General features: G+C 41.6%; 1 protein-coding gene across 6 annotated transcripts in view; it reads right to left on the bottom strand.

Moving 5' to 3' along the window:
• Positions 1-22,519, bottom strand: part of KALRN (kalirin RhoGEF kinase) — a 746,508-nt gene extending 723,989 nt beyond the window's left edge. For 3 of the 6 annotated variants that reach the window (XM_043525784.1, XM_043525785.1, XM_043525783.1), the window contains exon 1: positions 22,158-22,447. In XM_043525784.1, coding sequence (XP_043381719.1) covers positions 22,158-22,230 — 73 coding nt within the window. In that variant the 5' untranslated portion in view covers positions 22,231-22,447. Of the gene's footprint in view, positions 1-22,157 lie in introns of all 6 variants that reach the window. The other 3 variants (XM_043525781.1, XM_043525782.1, XM_037912013.2) reach the window with 3 other exon arrangements.
• Positions 22,520-22,935: the final 416 nt, after the last annotated feature.

Here is a 22,935-nt window from a genome sequence, read left to right as displayed (position 1 = left end):
ACCCTGACATGTTTGCTATTAGGAAAGACAAAAACCAGAAGTGAGCCCCAGGGCTCTTGAGCCCCGCCCCCTACCATCACAAGCAATCCATCATACAATTGCACTCATAAATTTGTCCTCTCTCAAAGCTAATTAAGTCGCTTGCTCCCACAGCTCCTAATGGAAGGCTGTTCCAGAACCTCACCCTCTAATGGTTAGAAGCCTTCTTCTAGTTTCCAGCCTGAATTTGTTCATGACCAATTTATATCCATTTGTTCTTTACCAACATTGTCCTTTAGCTTCACTAGCACTTCACCCTCCCTGGTATTCCCCTAATGTATTTATAGAGAGCAATCATATCCCCTCTCTGCACCTTTTTTTTCTGGTCTAAACAAGCCAAGCTCCCCTCATAAGGTAGGCCTTCCAGTCCCCTAACTAGCCTAGTAGCTCTTCTCTGTACATATTCCAGTTTAAAATTCATCTTTCTTGAACATGGGTGACCAGAACTGTACATAATTCCAATTACAGTGCCTTTTACAATGGCTTTAATACTTCTCTCTCTACTGGAAATGTCTCGCCTGATACATGCTAGGATTGCATTTGCGTTTTTTCACAGCCACATCACTGATGGCACATAGTCATGCAATTGACCCACATACCTAGGTCTCTCTCCTCCTCTGTTGCTTCTAACTAATGAGCCCCCAGCATGTAGAAGAAACTTTTATTGTTAGACCCTAAGTGCATAACCTTGCACTTTTCACTACTAAGTTTAATTCCGTTTCTGTCACTCCAGTCTTCAAGGTCATCCAGATCTTCCTGTATAATATTTCAATCCCCCTCTTTATTGACGATGCATCCCCCCTTTGTATCATCAGCAAATTTAATTAGTTCACTCCTAGTTTTTGTGCCAAGGTCATTAATAAAAATATTCAATATGATTTCTCCCAAGACTGACCCTAAAGAAACCGCACTTGTAACCTCCATCCAGGCCAATAATTCACCTTTTAGCACAACCTATTGCCTTCTCCCTTTTAGCCAGTTCCTTAGCCACCTTATAATGCTTGGAAATGAGGCATGAAAAGAAGTTACTTGCCCAAGGTCCTCCAGCAGAGGCAGAGGAAATAGAACCCAGACCTCCAGACTCCCAGTCCCTTGCACTATTCGCTAGACTACACTGCCTCTTTTACAGCGTGAAGATTAGTTTGATGTTTGTAAAGAACTTTGAAGCAGCAGAGTACTTAATATGATTATTCAGAGCCCATCTTCTCCTTTTTGTTCCTGCAGAGAAGCCATAATGTCAGATTTGTAAAATCACAACCTATTCTATGAAAAGAGACTGCTAGCAAATGCAGATTATGGCTTCGCTGCAGGATCCAGCAGCAGGAGAAGGTGGGTGATGATGAAGAGCACTCCTAGCGTAACACAGATCTGTACAATAACAAGGAAACATGGAACATCAGCGACGGCTTTGCTTTTCAGATAAGTGATCTACTTTCTTAGATTTCTTAGTGCAAAAATCCTCCTCCATCCCAATGGCTTGATTATTGCAACCAGGGGAGAACTTAAGTCTAGGCTGATGCTATATCTAATGGGTAGACCAGTGGAAGCTGTAGGCAAAGGCTAAGTAGGCCACCAATCATTCACCTGCACAATGCTATTCTCTTGCAGGGGTTCTTCTGCTCAGCTGGTCTTCCCCACCCCATTCCCCACAATCCAAAAAGGCATTTGTTTCTGCTCAGTTGTGTGCAATATGGGTCCCTCTCTGACACACCCCTTGATCTTCTGTATTTGCTGCTACACCCATACCTCCTTTGCAGCAACGCTGCTACTGGTGCAAACACTTGAGAGATGTATTTTAGGCATCCTCCTGTGAGGTAGGTCAGAATTAGTCTTACACCAGTTTGGCTGAATGAGGCACAGAGATATTAGGTGACTTGCTCAAAGTTACACACCAGATCAGTGGCAAAGATGAGACTGAAACTCACTAGTGATTGCTGTCTAGTCTTACACTTACACTATTCACTACCCCACATTGACTCCCCAGCAGGAGCATCAGAGACAAAGATATAGAGGAGAAACGACACAGCAGGAAGACTAGCTTGTTATGGTCCCAACTACTGGTTGAGCAGCTACAGCCAGACCTGACTGAGGCATCCATTGCTTTGGGAACCCTGGAATTCTTACAGTAAGCGTGAGCCCTTGTCTCTTTTTCACTTCGATAACTGAACATGCTCTTATGCACACCTCAGTTACTCATTTACAAGCCTGTTATCAGAGAGTAAAAACTCTGCCAGGCCAACACAACTTTTTTTAATGACAATAACATCTTACATTTATATGGTGCCTTTCATCCTGCTGGATCCTCAAGCACTTTGCTGTTTTAAACAACGGGCTGTGGCATGCTGGACTCCTGCTCAGCTGCACAAGAGGAGGAGAGGATGCAAGGAGCCTCTCCTTTACACCCATACACAGGAACCAAACACAAGGGCAACCCTATTTAGAAAAGCTGGACATGAACAAGTCCATGGGGCTGGATGCAATGCATCCAAGGGTGCTGAGGGAGTTGGCTGATGTGATTGCAGAGCCATTGACCATTATCTTTGAAAATTGGTGGCAATCAGGGGAGGTCCTGGATGATTGGAAAAAGGCAAATATAGTGCTCATCTTTAAAAAGGGATGAAGGAGAATCCAGGGAACTACAGACCAATCAGCCTCACCTCAGTTCCCAGAAAAACTCATGGAGCAGGTCCTCAAGGAATCCATTTTGAAGCACTTAGAGGAGAGGAAGGTGATCAGGAACAGTAAACATGGATTCACCAAAGGCAAGTCATGCCTGACCAACCTGATTGCCTTCTAGGATGAGATAACTGGTTCTGTGGATATGGAGAAAGCGATGGATATGATATACTTTGACTTTAGCAAAGCTTCTGATAGTCTCCCACAGTATTCTTGCCAGCAAGTTAAAAAGTAATACAGATTGGATGAATGGACTATAAGGTGGATAGAAAGCTGGCTAGATCATCGGGCTTAACGGGTAGTGATCAATGGCTCGATGTCTAGTTGGCAGTCGGTACCAAGAGGAATGCCCCAGGGGTCAGTCCTGCGGCCAGTTTTGTTCAACATCTTCATTAATTATCTGGATGATTGGATGGATTGCACCCTCAGCAAGTTCGCGGATGACACTAAGCTGGAGAGAGGTAGATACACTGGAGGGTAGGGACAGGGTCCAGAGTGACCTAGACAAATTGGAGGATTGGGCCAAAAGAAATCTGATGAGGTCCAACAAGGAGAAGTGCAGAGTCCTGCACTTAGGACGGAAGAATCCTATGCACTTCTACAGGCTGGGGACCGACTGGCTAAGCAGCAGTTCTGCAGAAAAGAACTTGGGGATTACAGTGGATGAGAAGCTGGATATGAGTCAACAGTGTGCCGTTGTTGCCAAGAAAGCTAACAACATATTGGGCTGCATTAGTAGGAGCATTGCCAGCAGATTGAGGGAAGGGATTATTCCCCTCTATTCAGCACTGGTGAGGCCAAATGTGGAGTATTGCATCCAGTTTTGGATCCCCCACTACAGAAAGGATGTGGACAAATTGGAGAGAGTCCAGCAGAGGGCAATGAAAATGATTAGGGGTCTCGGGCACATGACTTATGAGGAGAGGCTGAGGAAACGGGGCTTATTTAGTCTGCAGAAGAAAAGAGTGAGGGGGGATTTGATAGCAGCCTTCAACTACCTGAAGGGGAGTTCCAGAAAGGATGGCGCTAGGCTGTTCTTAGTGGTGGCAGATGACAGAACAAGGAGCAATGGTCTCAAGTTGCAGTGGGGGAGGTCTAGGTTGGATATTAGGAAAAACTATTTCACTAGGAGGGTGGTGAAGCACTGGCATAAGTTGCCTAGGGAGGTAGTGGAATCTCCATCCTTAGAGGTTTTTAAGGCCTGGCTTGACAAAGCCCTGGCTGGGATGATTTAGTTGGGGTTGGTCCTGCTTTGAGCAGGGGGTTGGACTAGATGACCTGCTGAGTGTCTTTGAACCCTAATCTTCTATGATTCTATGCTGGGATTGCAAGGACTTCAAGAACTAGCACCACTATTGGTATCAGCCTCTCCCGAGTGGCTGGGAAGGGATCAGATCTATTGTGCCAATAAGAAGTTTTTTTTGTTTGCTGGCAATTCCAAAAAGGGGGGGGGGAGCGCAAAATATATTTTTAAAATTTTCAGCAAATCAAAAAGGTTTTAAAAATTTCCATTTGTGTTGACTGGTAGGTTTTGTTTCAACAAAATTTCAACATTTTATTTCAATTTCAACCATTTTAAAATGTTTGTGATTGTTTAATACAGTTAAAAGAAAATTTGAAATGGAATGTGGTTTCAAATTTAAAACATCAATATTTTGAAAATGTCAAAATGTCATTTAGGTTAGTTTGTTTGTTTCTAGAGTTTTCTTGGCTGAAACAATTCAGTGAATCCAACATAAACTTGAGAAACATTTCCGTGACACTGAATCTGCCTTTTTCACCAAAAAAGATTTAGACCAAAAAAAAAATTTACTCATTCTAATTTGGTCCTGGGTAACTGGGCACAGAGTTGAGCAGATCCTGCACCTGATAAAAGGTTGATGTAGCAGCTGTGCTCATCCTGCTCTCCCTCAAGCTCTAGATGTTGGGACAATGCACTTCCATCACATTATTTCCAGTGAAAGCTTGTGCTTTCAACACTGAAGCCGATTAGCTATAGAATAGAAATCAATTCACTCACTGCTGAAATGCTGCCCCTGGGGGCAGGGGGAATTTAGCAGCTGCCTAACCATGCAAAACAACATTACACAGCAGTTTAGGCTAAAAACAGATGAATTAAATCCACAGAGGGAATATAGGCTGTAGAATATAGTTACCTAAATTGGATTCTAGCCCTCACACTGGGGCTCCAAAAATGGTAAGGGACCTAGTTACACCCAGGAGTTAGGACATCACTTTTAGCTGTCCTTCAAAAGGCTGCACTTACAGTAACAGCATCCCCTAAGCCAGCACTTCAGTTCACTACTGACTCAAAGGAAAGACTGACAGCTACGGAATCACCAGCATCATTTCCAAAAGAACCAAGATGTCTCTGCAGATCTTCCATCCAAATAAAGACTAAGCCCAAGCATGTTTAGGTTCAGTATTCTGATGGGATTACAGCATTGACGACTGTGTTCATGTCAAGTCTTAAACTTAAGCATTAACCTGTTCTTTTACTTATCTAACAGCAAAAATGCCTTTTAATTTCACTGGAACAGGCAAATATCTATCTCATGGTTGCATAACTCAAAGCATCTTACCCAATTTTGTTACAATTTTCCAATCATCTTTGGGCTGAAACTACGCTTGAGTAACTTCAGCTCAATAGGAACATTTCTGAGACAGTTTTGAGAGAGTAAATGTAAAGTTTTAAGGTCCAATCTCTCAACATGGGGAACACCCCATACAAGGTGCTCAGCGCCTAATCCAAAGCACACTGAAGTAAACGGAGAGATGCCCAGTTCACTGCAATGGGAGCTGGATCAGAACCTTCAACACTCTTATCTCCAGTTGACTTACAGTACTGACACTGGGAGCACTCAGCACCTTTCAGGACCAGGATCTTGCAATAGAGTGACTCTTTCAACCCACATTTATACTACCAACAATAGTGACATCTGGGAGAGAAGGATGGGTGTTTCAGTGTTGATATTTCAAGATCTTTAGTGGCTAATCAACTCATATTTTATACCAGGGTGGCCAAACTTACTGGCCCTCCAAGCCACATATGACAGTCTTCAGAAGTTCAAGAGCTGGGGCACATCTGCCTCGAGTCCCAGCAGGTGCGCCCCGCAGGGCTGAAGCCCCAAGACCCCCCTCCCCACTGGACAGAAGCCCCTACCCCATCACTCCACTGAAAGGCAGAGCTCCTGAGCTCCCCCACTGAGTCTGGTAGGCGAAGAATGGGGGTGACATGTGGGGCTTGCAAGCCGCACTTTAACGGTAAAAGAGCCGCATGTGGCTCGCGAGCCAGTTTGGCCACCCCTGTTCTATACAGTTCATTCTGCTTTTAAATAATGACAGGCCCCTTTGTTCATGGTGGAGTTTAAGACATTTTTATAGAAAGTCAAATTTAAAAAGTTAAAATACCAGCATAAGTCACTGAAGAACACGTCTTAAAAACAAACTAACAGAGATTCCAGATTTTTGTTTCCTGGGGGAAAATGGGGTAGCCAAGAAGCCCTTTTGGGATCTTACAAACACATTTTTACTTTTTCAGCCCAACCTCTGTAGCTCACAATAACTAATGCACAGGATGAGCAAGATCTTTGATGGCACTGGGGGAAATAATTTGGCACTGTCTGATATGTGGTTGGAATGTTTTTCATGCAGTTCCAGGTGAAGACTGGGTCTTGAAGTTGTATGTTTCCACAAGTATCTGGAATTGTAATGATGAAAAATGACATTCCTGTGGACTCAGGCCGCAGCACAAAGTCCAGCATGTGCCCAAGTCCAGTTCAAATCAGGTCGTGAAATCTAATTCCTGAAAATAATTTTTTAAAAATAGATTGCTACAATTGGCTTCCTCTGAAACTTAACTGATTCAGGCTCCTGACTGATCTACTGTTCGGAATACATCCACACACATTTCTCTAACTAAAAGGAAAAATAATGACGTGGGAAGCTTTAATTCAGCTCCTGATATGGCCGTCATCTCAGAAACACACACACACATATATATAAGACCAAAAAGGGACAGATCATGGGAAATACTTTTAGAAGTCTTTAGCCCCAGATTTTAACATACCTGCATATTAGATAAAGGAGGAGCTTAGTCTTCTTTGTTAACTACACCCCCACACTATCAGGCCTCCTACTTAAGTACAGCTAGATTGCACTCTGTACCATCCCATAAGACCTATCAGTCTCAGGGTTTTTAGCTTAGTGTGGATAAAGGTTCCATGTTTTGTTTGTCTGATGTTGTTTTCTGTGGTCTTAATAGTGCACAAATGAGAGCCAGTTTTGGTGCATTGAGGGTAAAGAGATAGGGACCAGCAAGACATGCTGGAACCCGGCAAACCGGCTCTACGATTTTTGCCGCCCCAAGCAAAAAATTTTTGGCCGCCCCCACTTTTTTTCCGTGCCCCCCACCCCCGGCTCTGGCCCAACTTCGCCCTTTCACAACCCCTTCCCCAAATCCCCGACCCCGCGTCCTCCCCCGGGCGTGCCGCAGCTCCCCCGCAACCCCCCACCCTAGCTCACCTCCGCTCCTCCTGCTCCCCTGAACACGCCGCCGCTCCACTTCTCCCCCTCCCTCTCAGGCGAGGGAGAGACAGCGCGTTCAGGGGAGCAGGCAGAGCAAAGCGGAAGTGAGCAAGGGTGGGGGGAGCACATGAAGTAACAGGGAGGGGTAGAAGAACCGCTATCCACCCCAGTTCACCTCCATTCCACCACTGCTAACTCCCGGCTTCTCCTCCCAGGCTTGCTGCGTGAAACAGCTGTTTCACGTGCGGCAAGCCTGGGAGGGAGCGGGGAGAAGCAGAACGGTGGCAGCACACTCAGGGGAGCAGGTGGAGGCAAGCTGGGGTGGTAGGGGCACATTTCTAGGAGTGGCATGGCCGGCGCCGGAATGCCGCCACTAGAAATGTACCGCCCCAAGCACCTGGTTGTTTTGCTGGTGCCTAGATCCGGCCCTGCCTGCAGAAGCCACTCTGCTGAGTTCTGCAGGGACAGGCCCCAGGCAGATTCAGGACAGCAGAGAATGGAGCCAGGGAGCAGCCATGCCCCCAAAGTATGCTCCCCTCCAAACCTGGCAAGTACTTAAGTATATATGAGACTGGAAATTCATTCTGCTCCAAAAAATCATTAAATCCCACAGAGTCCCCTCCATGTCTGCAACTATGCTGTTGGGGGGAAAGCAACCCATGAAAACCAGGCAGCTAGGGAGAGGGGGCAGCAGGACTAGATGGAGGGGCTGTGGAGCAATATGGAGGCAACAAAGGAGTCACACAATTGGGGCAAACCTCTCAGGGGTCCATAGGTTAGTGGATCCATACCCGATGCCTCCAAGACTCCTCTGACAGAAAAGAATATGAGACGGAAGCTGTGCTGAGTGCATCCAAGTGAGTTTGTTTAGACCTCTGTCCCCTCCTATGTTTTTTCCATGGCTCTATGTTTCTTGTATGCAGGTTGTCTGTTCTTCTGATATAGTATTTAAATATGGGTATAAATAAATCTATTAATTGTACTTTACCTGTGGAGTGTTGATGGTAAATAAAGGAAAGAAATAGAATAGTTTGAACCGCTCTCAGGACCCACACATTAAAACATACTCACATAAGGCATATCCACTCTACCTTGAAAAATAATTGAGTGATTCCATCAGAAACAGAGATGCACAGTTTTTACAATTATATTTATTAGATTATATCAGGAAAATAAGGGACGAAGAAAGGTTAGACTAACAAAAGGAAGCAATATACTAAGTTTAAAGTTCTGTTAAACCTGATTGCAAGGAATTGACCAGAAATCCAATGTTCTTGTTACTAACGGACTCAACATTTGTATGAGACATTCATGGTAAAGTTTGATGGCAGAATGGAGGGAACTCAGGCAAAAAGGTAACTGGCAAATGTAAAAGTCAAACAGCAGAAAGAGGGCTGTAAATGGGTTCTGAAAACATTCCCTTCAGGAGAGATCTATCTAAAATATTAAATAAATTACCAAACCTGGGCTAGAAAGCAAAGCTCTTTTATGTAGGTGGAACTTTTTAATAGCATGTAATTAAATCTCTCCTACGTTTAGTGTTTCAGAATAGATGCAACTTTTATAGCATGCTCACTAGAAAAAGGTAACACAGGACTATGTCTAGTAGTGAGTGCAGAGGACTGGGAGTCTAAACTCCTGGCTTCTAAGCACTCAAATCCAGATTTTTTTAAATATTTAGGTGTTGCAGCACTCAGCGTTGCAATGCCTGGGGAGCCTAAATCTAATTTTAAAAGGGATTTAGGCACTCAGCTGAAGTCCAGAGCTTCTGTGATAAGCACCGTATAAATGTCTAGATACATAAATTAGAGATATTTCTACTCTGCCATTGATTCATTTAGGCCCCATCTATGCAATACAAAAAGCATGTTAGCTGAACCTGGACCAGATCCTCAGTCTGTATAAATTGGCATAGTTCCACTGACTTCACTAGCATTAGGCCACTTTTTACATCAACTCTGGACCTGGCCCATATATATTTAAAAACAGGTTCATCAGCCTAACACAGTATTAAGATACTTTGACTGGTTAGTATGGACAAGAGAAGGGTGTGTTAATCCCATTTCCAGGATTAAGGCCAAAATTTGCAAACCTGTGTGCCTGAAGTAGGTCACCTACATAAAAGTGGCTTGATTTTCAGAAGGACTAACTGCTCCCAGCTCCCTTTGATTTCCGATTCCTAAATATGGATTTTGGTGCTGCACTTTAGGCTCTGAAGTTTGAAAATAGTTTTGCAAAAAGGAATTGGCAAGCTTTCCCTTGGTCCATGTTGCCCAGACAAAGGATATTAAAACTGTGTGAGTATTTATAAAAATGGGTTTAGCTAACCAGGTATTTTTTAATAATGTAACTGTGTAAACTTAGGCAAATCACAGATCATAACTGTGCCTCACTTATCCCCATTTTATGGAGATGTATGATACTTCTCTTTCATTTAATATTCATAAATAAATAAAATAATAATAAACTAGCTATAATATAGTGCTTTTCATCCATAGATCTCTGAGTGCTTTACAAAGGGAGATCAGTATCATTATTCCTGTTTTACAGAGAGGGATTCTGATGCTTTGTGATCCTGGGATGCAATATAAATACAAAGTATTATCAACTAATTATTATCATCTTTATTATCACTTAACACCAAGGAGCGTGAGAAATGCTGAATCAGACAAAACAATTACTGCTTATTCTACACATATCCACTCTCAAGTTGACTAAATCTCAAGGTGCATGCTATAGAAAGTTATCATTTGACTGCAACTCAGAGTAAGGATCTACTACTATCTATTCTCTTTGGATCACTGCACATGACCAGCACCACTGTATGTCTCCCATGCAAAGCACTGTGATGGAACTGCAGCTGTACCAAGAGATGAAATCAATTCCAATCACAGCAACCAGTTCAGAGCTTCTGGTTATGCCCTACTGCATAATTCAGTGGTATAGACAAATGGGATTTTGACTCTTCTCTGTGGTAAGGGTTTAGATGTTAGAAGGACCATTTCTACAAAACATTATAAAGACAAAACTCAGTTTTAATTAATGTAAAATGATCCAACCATCCTGTTTTTCTCTATATCTGGTTTTCGTGTCAGTCTTTTTAAGAGGCCAAAATTTATCAGCATCCCACAAAACAAACACACAAAAAAAGATTTCCTTAGCAGACTGTCTCATTATGAAATTCATAAACAACCTGGATAAGTGTATAGATTACAGGCCAACAGGATCCTATAATAGGTGGCTGAGCTATTTCACAACCTGGCTAGCTTTAGAATAGAACTGAGTTGAACTGGAGCAAGCTGTTAGCTGGAGATTTGCACACAGTAGATCCAGGCCTTTGAAGCTCACAAGATCATTACTTTTCACCCGTTAGGCTTGACTTGCTCCTTAGACTGAATTTATCTGAATGCTTCAGACTGATTCTATTAGCATCATCCCCAGAACTCTCTGGTCTGCTTTTCTGTGCTGAAGCAGACAGTTTCAATTGCTGTGAAGACAGTGGTAGTCAGTTCCAAAGCGACTAGCTCTTTATTATGTATTTCTGTGAACAGAAGGCAATAAATATGAACCAGAATGCACAAGGATTTGGCTCTCTCTAATGCCTTTAGTTCATCATCAAGCACCTGATCCCTGCAGCATCAATGCAAGAATGGCCATGTTTGAAGTAAAAAGAAGACTCTTTAGTTGGTTTATAATATACAAACAATGTAAATCATATATGTACTGTATCTATGAATGCATGTGTAATGCGGTCACCATTCAAATGCCAAGTTATCACACTGGGGTATCTTCTTCTTAGCATATACGCAATGTGCCTCAGGTGGCACGTGACCTGTCAGAAACATCACATTACCTCCCTACACTTATATAACTACACGTAAGAGGAAGAACTTGCTGTGCCTGCAATTCCACTTTGTGGTAACTTATGCTGTTGATTTTATAACGTTGCCCACTGTATGTGTATAAGGTATCTCCTCTTTCACCACACATATCAAGGCAGCGTCCAAATCCGGCAACATTTTCCTCTATCTTATTTCTAAAATCTAACTTTTTCCTTCCATCCAACAGCTAAAACTCTCAAGATCCTCATCCTCTCACTTCTTTACTATTGTGACTTCCTCCTATGTGGCCTTCCTAACACTCACATGTCCACTCCCAAGATACAGGTGCTTAAGAACCTCTTCTTTGCCCATTGCTCTGACCATGGAACTCCCCTTCTTTGAATCTATCCACTGGATCTCCCTTTTCTAGCATATTAAATTCAAGCTTCTTCTCCTTAAATTTCAAGGCCCTAGACAATTCTGTCCACCACTATTTATCTACTCATCTTTTATTTGCCCTTCCCCATTCCCTCCACTCAGCTACTAACGTTCGTCTCCACCATCCATTTATCCAGTTCTCCCACAGCTGTCTTTGTATTTTCTTCCACTTGGGACAATCTCTCCAAACTAGTTCATAAGGTCACCACATTCTTCTTCAAATCCCTTTCAGACGCATTCATGGTGGTTTAAAGACAAATAAAGAGACAAGTTCCCGTATTGAAGGAGTTCACAATCCAAGTTACATCACAGAGATAATAAAAAATGACAATACAGCATGGCAAGCAATAGGGTACCCTCATGGAAATTCCACTGAATTCCATTAGAATCCTTCCACTGGTCTCTGTTGGTTTCTTCTGCACCCATAGTCCCAGGAAACAATAGACTAATAGTCCCAAAACCTAACTGGCCTACTGGAAACAGCAGAAACAAGTTGAAATTTTTCAGCAAGAATTTCCATTAAGGTGGTGTGGGGAAAGTCAGCAATAAACAGTGGAAGGGGGGCAGTGCGATATTTCCACAGAGAGAAGATCATGTCCATTGTTTGGTAGAGTATTACATATTTCTTATTTTTCATTTATGGTGGATATATTTTTACTATAATGTAAATGTATTTATTAAATGCCACAAGCCTGTTATTTTAGTTCCTTTCATAATCAAGCACCCAAGGCACCCCATAACATCTTAAAAAACAGCAAATTGAGACAGTGACAAGGTAACAGCTGTGTAGACAAACGTAGCAGTAGCCATTGTATATTCGGCAATTGCTCACTTAAAGAGTTAGGTATTAAACTATGTTTTATGGAGAGAGGAAAGGTGAACCAGAACACTGGAATTACCTCCTACTCTTTTTTGAAAAACGCCATGAGCAATTCATCTTTCACCTGAATGGCTGCTATGGACGGGCATAAAGGAATAGTTTAACATTTTATCCAAAGGATGGCACTTCTGACTAGTGCCACCATATAGTGTCAAAATATCAGCTGCATCTTCTGGCATAGGACTTGAACATACGATCTTCTTGCCCAGAGCCAAGAATTCCACCAATTAAGCTTTGTAGGTCTAGTAATTAAGGCATGCTTACTATAAAAAATAAATAGCAATGATTCAGATCTTGAGCTCGTCATTCCATTTTTACTGAGTTGTTTTAATTCAGTTGCCGGAATAAAGACCAGTGGCCTTAAGAGTTGACCCCACAATATTTGTTTTTCAAACTCTTAAAACCCAACAAAAACAATTTTAAACACATATATTCAATACTCACAAATCAACTCTAACTTTTCAGTGACTGTATCACTGATGTCCTTAGACATATAAAGCCAAATTTTGGCACAGTTTATGTTTCCTCTCCTATTGAAATAGTAGTGCAACAATATTCTTGTTTCCAGTTTGGATCCTGTTTGGTACAACAGCTTGATGTTCTCTTACAAGACTAGTGAAAAATACAATCCGTTAATTTTACTGAGTGCCATGCCAGCATCTCTAAGGACTATATGTTTCCCTACCTTTCCATACAGTAATATGGTTTGCTCTCAGCTAATGAAATATGCTTTACATTAGCTGGAGCGAGGAGTTTAGTTAGGATGTCCCTCTACCCTTTCTTTGGCTGACATATGGTCAAGCAGCAAAAAGTTAAACTCAACTGCTTTGATAGAAAACTTCTTTCCTTTCTTTAATATTTGATAGTTGATCATGAGTTGATAATCCCTGCAGATCTCCTTTTGCTACCTCCATTGCCCCAGTGATTTATCATGTCCAATTAGCCATCTGCCATGCCTGTACTGCCATACAAAAGGAACACACTCCCCTCTACCACAACCCATCAGCAGGCCCATTGTCCCAGCTGACAAACAAGAATCAGACACCATTGTTTCCAACTGATGTTGCTGCTCAGAATATAGGCTACCAGTTGTGATTAAAACAGTAGGGGTGCCAGAGAACACTCCAGGAATCAGGAACTATGCCAGAAACTACAATATTAGTAAAGAACCTCTATCAAGTTCCTTTTACTAAGCATATACTAATTTCAAGTAACAAACATACTGGGTCAAATTTTGCTCTTAGACAATAGGGTTTACATGGGAGTGAGAGAGAGTCTGGCCCATTGCCTTTCCTGTTTTACTAACGGTTCACAGCGTATATCTGACAAGAAACTCCTGCAATCTCCAGGAGAGACACTAGTTCTTTAAAGAGAATGTTTTTGAATCAATGATTTCTTAAAAGAGTAAGGCAGGTCATCTTATGCCATTTGTGTACAAGTTACTACAAAGAAGTGGTCAAAAACCTGAAAAACACAGCTGAGTTAACATACAGAGCTACTATTATAGATTATATAATGAGTTAATTTAATTTCTGCTGCAAACACCACTCACTTTTTTCTCCAAGGCCACTTTAGTAACACAAGTGACCAGAGCAGCTGGTTCACCAGTCACTGATGTTAAACTGAAGATAATTTCCTCTTATTATTCTCCGAAAAGCATGATGTGACCTTATACTAATAAGTATAGTGTGCCTACTTACAGTTCTTTGTTCCGTCAGTGAAACAAAAATGGTGTCTTAGATAAGGCTGCAGGAAAGAAATTTCATTTTTAGCTTTAAAGGCAATTTGTTGCCTTTAAGTGGGGGGTTGCCTAATTTGTCTATGTACCTACATGGCCTCTTTCATCATATTATCTGAGCAATTCTTATGAACTAGGAGGTGCTCATACACTATTGTAAGGCATAAATGTAGGCAAAAGAGAGAGAGGGAGACAGATCCCCCCAATTAAATACAACATAGTTTATGTATTAATTAATTAAAACAAACACATTGCTTTTAAAAGTAAAAATGGAATTCCATTCTTGGGCCCAGATTCTGCAAGGCTCTTGAGCACTTACTTAATTTTAAGCATAGGAGTAGTGCTATTGACTACAATGGCACTACTCATGCCTTGAAGCCTAAATTATCTGAGGTTAAATTTAGCAACAACTATAAATATGATCCCAATCTTCTAAAGTTCATCCCTGGCTATCTCCGATCTTCTCTTCAGCGTGCTGGATCAGAAAACAGGAATTATTTAAACAGCAATGATTTTTTCCCAGTACTCCTTCACACTCCAGCACTGGATATGTATAACTTTTGAACTACTGATGGTCTCTACTAATCTGCTGTCACACTTAACTGTAATAAGGAGCAAAAAGATATAGTACCAGAAACTAACATTATCTGTAGCCACATGAGGTAGTCATGTAAATAGGATTCTTTCCTTTGTAATGCTGCATGGGGGAATGGAGGTGTACCTTGGGTTCAAATACCAACTTCAGTCTAAACCACAGCTGAAATGACATGTAAACTGCAAATATCTCCACCAAATATGACTCCTTTCTTGTGCAAAACTGACCATAACATGGTACTGCAACCCATGTATTCCACAGGTGGCTTGACTTAGGAATGCATTTATGATTGATGTCATCATGATGTTTGGGCCAAGTTCTAATTTCTGTTATGTTAGTGAAAAAGCCAACATAAGTTCATTGAAGTAAATTGAGTTATTCCATATTTACACCAGGATAACCGAGATCATAATTTGTCCTAGAATCTCTGACTAAAAATTTTTTTTTTAATTCAAACCTGCCATGACTTTTCTTCTATAGCCACCTGCGTTCCAGAGTTCTCTAGTAAGACGATCACATTTTACTTCTACATTTGCTTTCTCTTTCTTTCCTATATTCAGGTTTCTTTTGCAACATGTGTACTACAAACCTCCCAGCTATGCTTACAAGGCTCATTGGGCAAAGTTTCCTAAGTGGTAGAATCCTCATAGTTTAACAAAGGGCATGTGCACCATATAGACCTATAAAAAAGGAGTTGTTTATTCACCAAAATATTAAAAGCAGGACACCAATCCAAATCAAATAAGAGCACAAATATCTCAGCTTGTTCTTGACTTACTTTAAGTTCACGTCATAAAATGCACAGCTATTTGGGTTTATAAGGTCTAACACTCTGTAAGTATTTTCTTTGATATAGCTATGAAGTATTTCCAAATACCAGTAGGTACTGTATTGTACATGTCACAGTGGAGTAATAAAGCTGCTTCTATACATCCATAATCAAACTTCCTTGGGACCATAAGGTCACAGCAGCTGAAACAACAAAATACATCATACCAGCCCTGCCTGCCTGAAAGAGGCCCAACACACCTGTGCAGTGGGAGAATTCCCCACAGGGTCCTTAGCATAGAAGGTGCATGTTCTTTTACATCTCTGAAGTCCAATCCTATATTTAAAAATCTTCTACTCCCCAGCACTCTGTCAAGGCCTTGATACAGCCATGGAAAAAACAGTGATAGTTATACTTTCCTGGTGAAAGCTGGCTCTTAATTACACCTATTTACCCCTTCCATGGATGAGAGACAACCGAGACACAAATCTGGCCATCTATGTTCCACTGTAAAGAGGTTTCCTTTACTCATGAGCACTATGGCCATTGTATTATTCTTTGGGACTTCTCTTTCACAGTAATACTGTTCTTCCCTGTGGGTTTGATTTAAAACTCAATGAAGGCAATGCCAGTTTTCCCACTGACTTCAGTGGGCACCGGATCAGGCCCTATAGCAACACCTACTAATGCAGCTAATGTCCATGCTGTATTGATGTTTCCTTTACATCTGCACCCCCTTGTTTTGTGAATCAAGGATTGTTAACTTGGCAGTAAAGGATTAGCTCTGAGCAGAAACTGTAGGTACGAGGTCTCAATCTGGGAGCTAGCTTTTCAAATTAATACAAAATAATATAAATATTATTGTGCCATACTATAATATGATCTCATCTAGAAAAAATGAATTGTACATAAAATGTCACTCGCATTATGTTTTGCATAATTGTTTTACTTTTTTTCCCTCTTGGTACAGGAGGCTATTGGGGAAAGAACTGAATGTCTTCTGGGATTGCTAATGGGATATAGCACTTTTCTCCACTTTAGTCACCAAATTAAATCCAAGACATGGGCCAGATCACATCCTCATGTCTTTCCCCTCCACAAATCCATAGGGTCTAATACCTTTTCTGGGAATTCTCAGCAGAGCTGAAGGGGGGAAATGATGCTATCCCCACTAATAGCCCCTGGTACAGCTACACCCAGCTTCTGGTCCTTTTGTCTTCACACTCCAGACCGATAGAGCATTGGCTACAAAATCAAGAGGAGAACAAAAGACAGTGCCACGGAAAGTCCCCTTCCACATGGAATGGGGGAGATCTGCTCATGGAGGCCCCACTCCATGTACATATGTTGGGGAGCACATGACTATCTGGTCTTAGGTGAGTAGTGACTAAAATCTAATCCAGGTAACCCTCTGAACTATATGGAAAAATAATTCACATTATAGATTCAGCAAAGTGTAAAATGAAAATCCACATTCCTGGTAATACCATAGGGCAAAATCTCAAGAGAGAAGTGTGATCTCTACATTGTCACTGTCCCTTTAAACAACAGGGGTCCTTTCCAAATGGAACACAAAACATTACAGTCTTTTCCATATCACAGCCTCCTTTATTAGTGTACATTATCAAAATGGACCTTATAAATTATAAAGTTGGAAGGTGAGGAAATCAGACACCATGAGTACACCTTACCACCAGAAACAAGTAGATTGATTCAGTTTATCTGTCCTACTAGGAGACACTTGATTCCATCAGCCTCAAGGAGCACTCCTTCTGCAGACATAATTTGAAGCACATCTATTGATCAAACAGCCTGTCCACTGCCAATCATTTTAAAATTATTTAGTAGCAGAACTGCCAGTCACTTGAACACAAATGAACAATGGTGAAAGTCTAACATGCTGGTGGAAGGCAAAAGGAAAAGAGAATAATTCATTGCACTAAAAAAAAAAGATAGAACAATATCAATTTTCAACTCACCCACAGGAATCAATGACAGATTCTGCCTCTTCACATCAGAAACAATGTTAGATTTAAATGACACAAAACAAATTAGAAAAGAAAACCCTATCCACTGTATACAGGAAGTAATGATTGCTGTTTCAAGAAATCACTGGTTTCCTGGATTCTTCTATCAGTTTACCTCTAAATATTTAAGCTTTGACAAATTTTTGTTGTCTGTTTCACCCCAGCTTCCAAAGTGTAACAGAAACTCTTAGAACACAGGCACAAAGACAAAGCTTTTCTTATATGTCCTCGTACATCCAGGGAAAGTTCTGACATTCCAACCATGGCTTTACATCATGACTTCCGTTACTCTACTCATTCTCCAAGCAACAAAGTCATTCGGATTCAGTCGCACACAACATAAAAACTGGAAAACTCAGTATACATTTAACTTGCTGATATGAAATAAACCAGACACTTTTTCTTAAGAACTTATGCAAAATTTTATTCTTTCAATCTTTGTCACCAAATAGAAATCAAAACTCCAAAACTTAATAAAGTATATAAAGGCATAGGGCCAGATTCTTTCACAAATTGCTATAGCTCAAACAGAAGCTCTGGGCTTGACGTGGAAATTATTGCTTTTGGTTCTGTGGCCTGTATGAAGTCAAAGATCAGGCTAAATTATAATAATGATCCCTTCTGGCTGTAAAGTCTATGAATTTATGAATTCTGATTTCAGTTACACAAATACAATCCCACTGAAGTAAATGAAATTACTCTTTTTATACACCATGGTAAGTAAAATCAGAATAGTCTCTGCCACACATTTCTTTAGAGACATTTGACAGGATTCTGATCTTAATTATACTGGTGTATGTCCATTGACTTCAAACAAGTTATCCCTGTTTCACACCAGTATGAGATCAAAATCAGGCCCATCGCTTATTACTTTGGATTGATTAATTTGATTTTGTTTTCCACTTACAGCTTACAGATCTGTTATCGTCATTGTCATTGATAACAGATCCTACATTTTAATTGCTGGGTGCTCTTGCTAAACATCCGTCGTGAAGGGCCTTCATTTCTGGCATATACTTCATTTGTTGGTCCAAGAGAGCTGAGTCTACTGACCTTCGATGTTCGGTGTAAAGCTCATCTGTTTACTAAAGCTTTTGACTGCTATATTGATGGAGAATAGTGTCAGGACTCTGAGTTTTCACTGGGGACACCGCCTTCTGAGTTTTTGCTATTTCCTGTGATAGCTGCAATTTCTTGCAATTGCCCTTTTCATAGCCAAATTTTGGCAGCATCTTTGAATGGTAGTCTTGTATATGGAGGGGATACCTAATGTTAAAAGTATTTTTTAATTGTCATGAATGCACCAAGGCACTAAGAAATTGTCTTTTATAAAATCTACATAAATACTAGTAATTCATATCTATACAGCACTAACCACTTAACAAAAGACAAAAACAAAAAATCAGACAAGAGTAATACAGGGTCTGATCTCACAGTCCTGTCTCAGGCAACACTCCCATTGACTTATGTGGAAATTCTGCCTGAGCGGGGACTGTCTGAGAGGGTCAAGTTCTCAGTTTGTTCACAAGTGTTCTATCTAGACTCTCTCCCTGAATATACCTCATCGGCTGTTTTCTCTAGCATCCATTAAGATGGACATCAACAGCAACTCTAGGCAGTCACAGTATCAGCACACAAAGCAGAGAACCAAATAGGACAAGCAAGCATCCATAGAAAAGTAGGTTATTCCAATAAAAAAATAACCAATTTCACTAAGGTCAGGCCCAACATCAGATGCCTTGATTTCTGTTTATCAGGTCCATCAATGGCTATTAGCCAGGATGGACAGATATGGTGTCCCTAGCCTCTGTTTGCCAAAAGCTGGAAATGAGCGATGGGATGGGTCCCTTTATGATTACCTGTTCTGTACATTCCCTCTGGGCACTTGGCATTGGCCACTGTCGGAAGACAGGATACTGGGCTAGATGGACCTTTGGTCTGACCCAGTATGGCTGTTCTTATGTTTGTATTAATTTTAAAACACGCCTGATATAACTATGAGGCTTGTTCATGTCTGTGAATTAGTAAACAATTTCTTTTTAAACAGTGTCAGTGTTTTGTGTATGAGAGGACACACAATGGAATAGAAGCCTTCAGATTCAAACTATTTACTTACTTGAGTAAATGGGAATGCCAAAAAACCTCCCAGGAACCATTTAAATTAAACGCATAGGACACCTAACAAGATTATATTCATGATTCCTTAGGCATAGAAGTTCTGGAGGAGAACACAGAATAGGAAAAATGGGATTCTTTTTGAGTGTTCTTTTCTTATTTAGTATGCTTTCTTTACAAACTAGACACAAATGTGAACAGTCCCTTTGACTTCAACTTTGTAATCTTTTCTTATGTTGAGAACTAAATGCCATTAGGCAATGATTTAAGCTTTTAAGGGGGAGATTTCTAAAGCAATATAAATTTTTTACCAAGAAAAAATGCTAATTTTTTTAAAAAGTGCACTCCACAAATCTTCAATAGCCTAAGAATACTTACACCACTGGGGAATGGGAAATCTATAAATGCTTTGCTTGTAGCCATGCAGGGTGTCAAGAGGCAAATATCCATTGGGTTAATGGGTTGTGGATCACAAGATATGCACAGTCAGACCTTATTATAGTTATCCTCTAGATCAAAGCATTTTCGCATGAACAGGGTTCAGTCCACCATAGTTGTAGCAGATCTGCAGGAATGAACTTCTTTAAAGTTTTGGTGATTACATGATTGTTTTGTTGTAACTGGAGCCTGAAGCTCTCTGCATAACTAATGATCAGGTAGAAGGAAAAAGGCAGCTGAAAAGCAAAGCCTTGACAAACAGCTGTGGCAATAAGTGTCAAATCCAGACTACCAGGGTCAATCCCCTTATGAAGTGAGTGTTTAATCCTTTGCAATTTTTAATTAAAAAAATTTATCAAGTAGCATGTAATGCTTCAAGGTTCGGCCTACAGAATCAGAAGGAATCCCATAAATTGTTTCACTTGGGGCTTTGATCCCACATAAAATCATGTTCCAAAGATAAGGGCCACCAAACTAATAATACTTTATGTGAAAAGAAAAGGAGTACTTGTGGCACCTTAGAGACTAACAAATTTATTTGAGCATAAGCTTTCGTGAGCTACAGCTCACTGAGCATAAGCTTTCGTGAGCTACAGCTCACTTCATCCGATGAAGTGAGCTGTAGCTCACGAAAGCTTATGCTCAAATAAATTTGTTAGTCTCTTAGGTGCCACAAGTACTCCTTTTCTTTTTGCGAATACAGATTAACACGGCTGCTACTCTGAATACTTTATGTGGGTATCTAGTGTATATACATTTCTTAGAGAATTTGGCCCAAACGTTCTTTTAAGAAGTAGAGTCACATTTAATCTTATGCTCTGTTATAGTATTGTCCTCTAAAACAGAAGGACATTTATTTCTCACACTACTCACTGAAATACAATTGGATTTGTTCTTGATCCTGACCTTCTGGATCCTGCTAACAAAGTCCACCTCAGGAGGAATGAGATATCCAAGCAAATATGCTCACCAGTAATGACCCGTGTTGATTTCTAGTGTCCCTAATGCCCAATACCACTACCACAGTACACATGACTGATGGCACTGGGTTAACAAAGCCTCTTTAAAGGGATTGCAAGGGTTTTTTGAGATGGAAGGGGGTAAGGGAACTTGTGCATATAGTATATTTATAGTTTTCAGGTGAAAGTACAAATTTAGTAGACTGAAGAGGGAAGAAAGCAAACTCCTCTTCAAAATAATGATCTATGATTATTATTTATTGACCTTTCCCCACATCTTGCTAACCCTAATTCTCCATTCTGATCAGAGGAGTGATCCAGGAAGCGGTGTTACACATTGTGGACAATGTGCAAAAGGATGGTTAAAATCGGAGTCTCTGGCTCCAACACCTGACCCAACCTATAACCCAAACTGAAGGCGTGTTTAGGGACCTAATGCCATATCTTTTTTTATGTGTAGTTCTCACAAGCCATCAACGAACATCTTGGAGAGGCTTTTATTGTATTTCCAATCTCAGAGGAGAAAGGGAGAGAGCAACGATAAATTTCCTGCAATGTTAAGATCTTGTACCATGCGAGAACTGGGAGGAGATGTAATCCCTCCCCTTCTTGCATTTAAAAAGTGATCTAAGATCGCCCCATTCCTGTGTAACAAGCGAAGAGCAGCATCATTTCCTAGCAAGCCACGGAACAAATGGAAACGGAACAAGAAGCTGGGGGATAAATCTGGTTTCTCTTATGAAACTGACAACCAACACTTTCCAATCCTCAGTCAATTCGTTAAGTGCTTGTGCAAACAACCCCAACACAAAAGCATCTTTGCCCAGAGAAGGGGCTTCTCCTTTAGCGGCTGTGTATGTCTCTCACACCAGCCGTGAGACTGAAGTCTTTTGGGGGGCGGACGGGAAGGAGACAATGAACAAAATATAAACAGGAGAAGATCAGCAGGGGTCCCTTCACCCAGGGGACCCCAACCCTGTCCGTGCGCCCCCAAACAAAGCAAGTCAGCCAGTCCCTTGTGGCTTCCCACCCCGGGATGATGCCAATGCAAAACAACCCCTTTCTCACATCCCATTCTCGCCCAGGCGATGGCAGCCCCTTCCCCTCCTTCTCCCCTTCCCCATTCCTTCCTTACCTGTTCGGAAAAAAGCATCCACCTCGGAATCGGGGACAGCGCCTTCCTCCGCTGCCCCTTCTGCGGGATTCATGGCTGGGGAAAGGAGAGGCGAGCCCGGCTGCTGCTAATATCCAGTGAGTTAGGGAGGAGGAGAAGCAAAGGGAGAGAGAAAGAGGGAGGGATGGATGGAGGCGCTTTCAGCAGCTAGCCCAGCCGTGCACCACCGGGATCATCCCTTCCATGGTGTCTGGTGAGCTCTGCTGGGGCTGCTGCTCCCTGGGCTTAGCAGCAGCTGCTCCTACTGCCTGCCAGTCGTGTGAGGTTTGCAGTCCCCTCCCGCCCCCCAACACCTCCAGCAACAGCAGGCTCTCTGCCAACCCCCCTCCTCTCTCTATTGTTCAGACCTGCTCTGCTCTCTTCCCCCTCCCCTCCTCCTCCTCTCTTCTTTGCCAACAATGCCCCTTGCTGCACATGTGACTCCAGCCGAGCTGTATTTACATAGATGACAGTTCAATTCCTTACAGCAGCGGCAGCCGCCTGAGCCAGTATCACACCAGCTATTGTTGTTTTCCAAATGATCATTTCAACCAGCCTGGGTTATTCTGGCCGTCAGGACTTCCTGAGGGAGGCAGGAAAACTGGGATGTGGATATTATAAAAGGAAGAGGAAGGGAGAGAGAGAGAGAGAGAGAAAGAGAGAGAGGGTGTGTGCGTGTGTATTTCGTGGGAGCTTTATCTTTGCATGATCAAGGGACTTTCTCCCCCATTCTTTCCATCTCTCTTAAATCATCTAATCC

The sequence above is a fragment of the Chelonia mydas genome, chromosome 11, assembly GCF_015237465.2.
Source record: "Chelonia mydas isolate rCheMyd1 chromosome 11, rCheMyd1.pri.v2, whole genome shotgun sequence".
NCBI lineage: Eukaryota > Metazoa > Chordata > Testudines > Cheloniidae > Chelonia > Chelonia mydas.
Note: the sequence above shows the minus strand (reverse complement) of the source record. Positions and strands in the feature narration are given on the sequence as shown.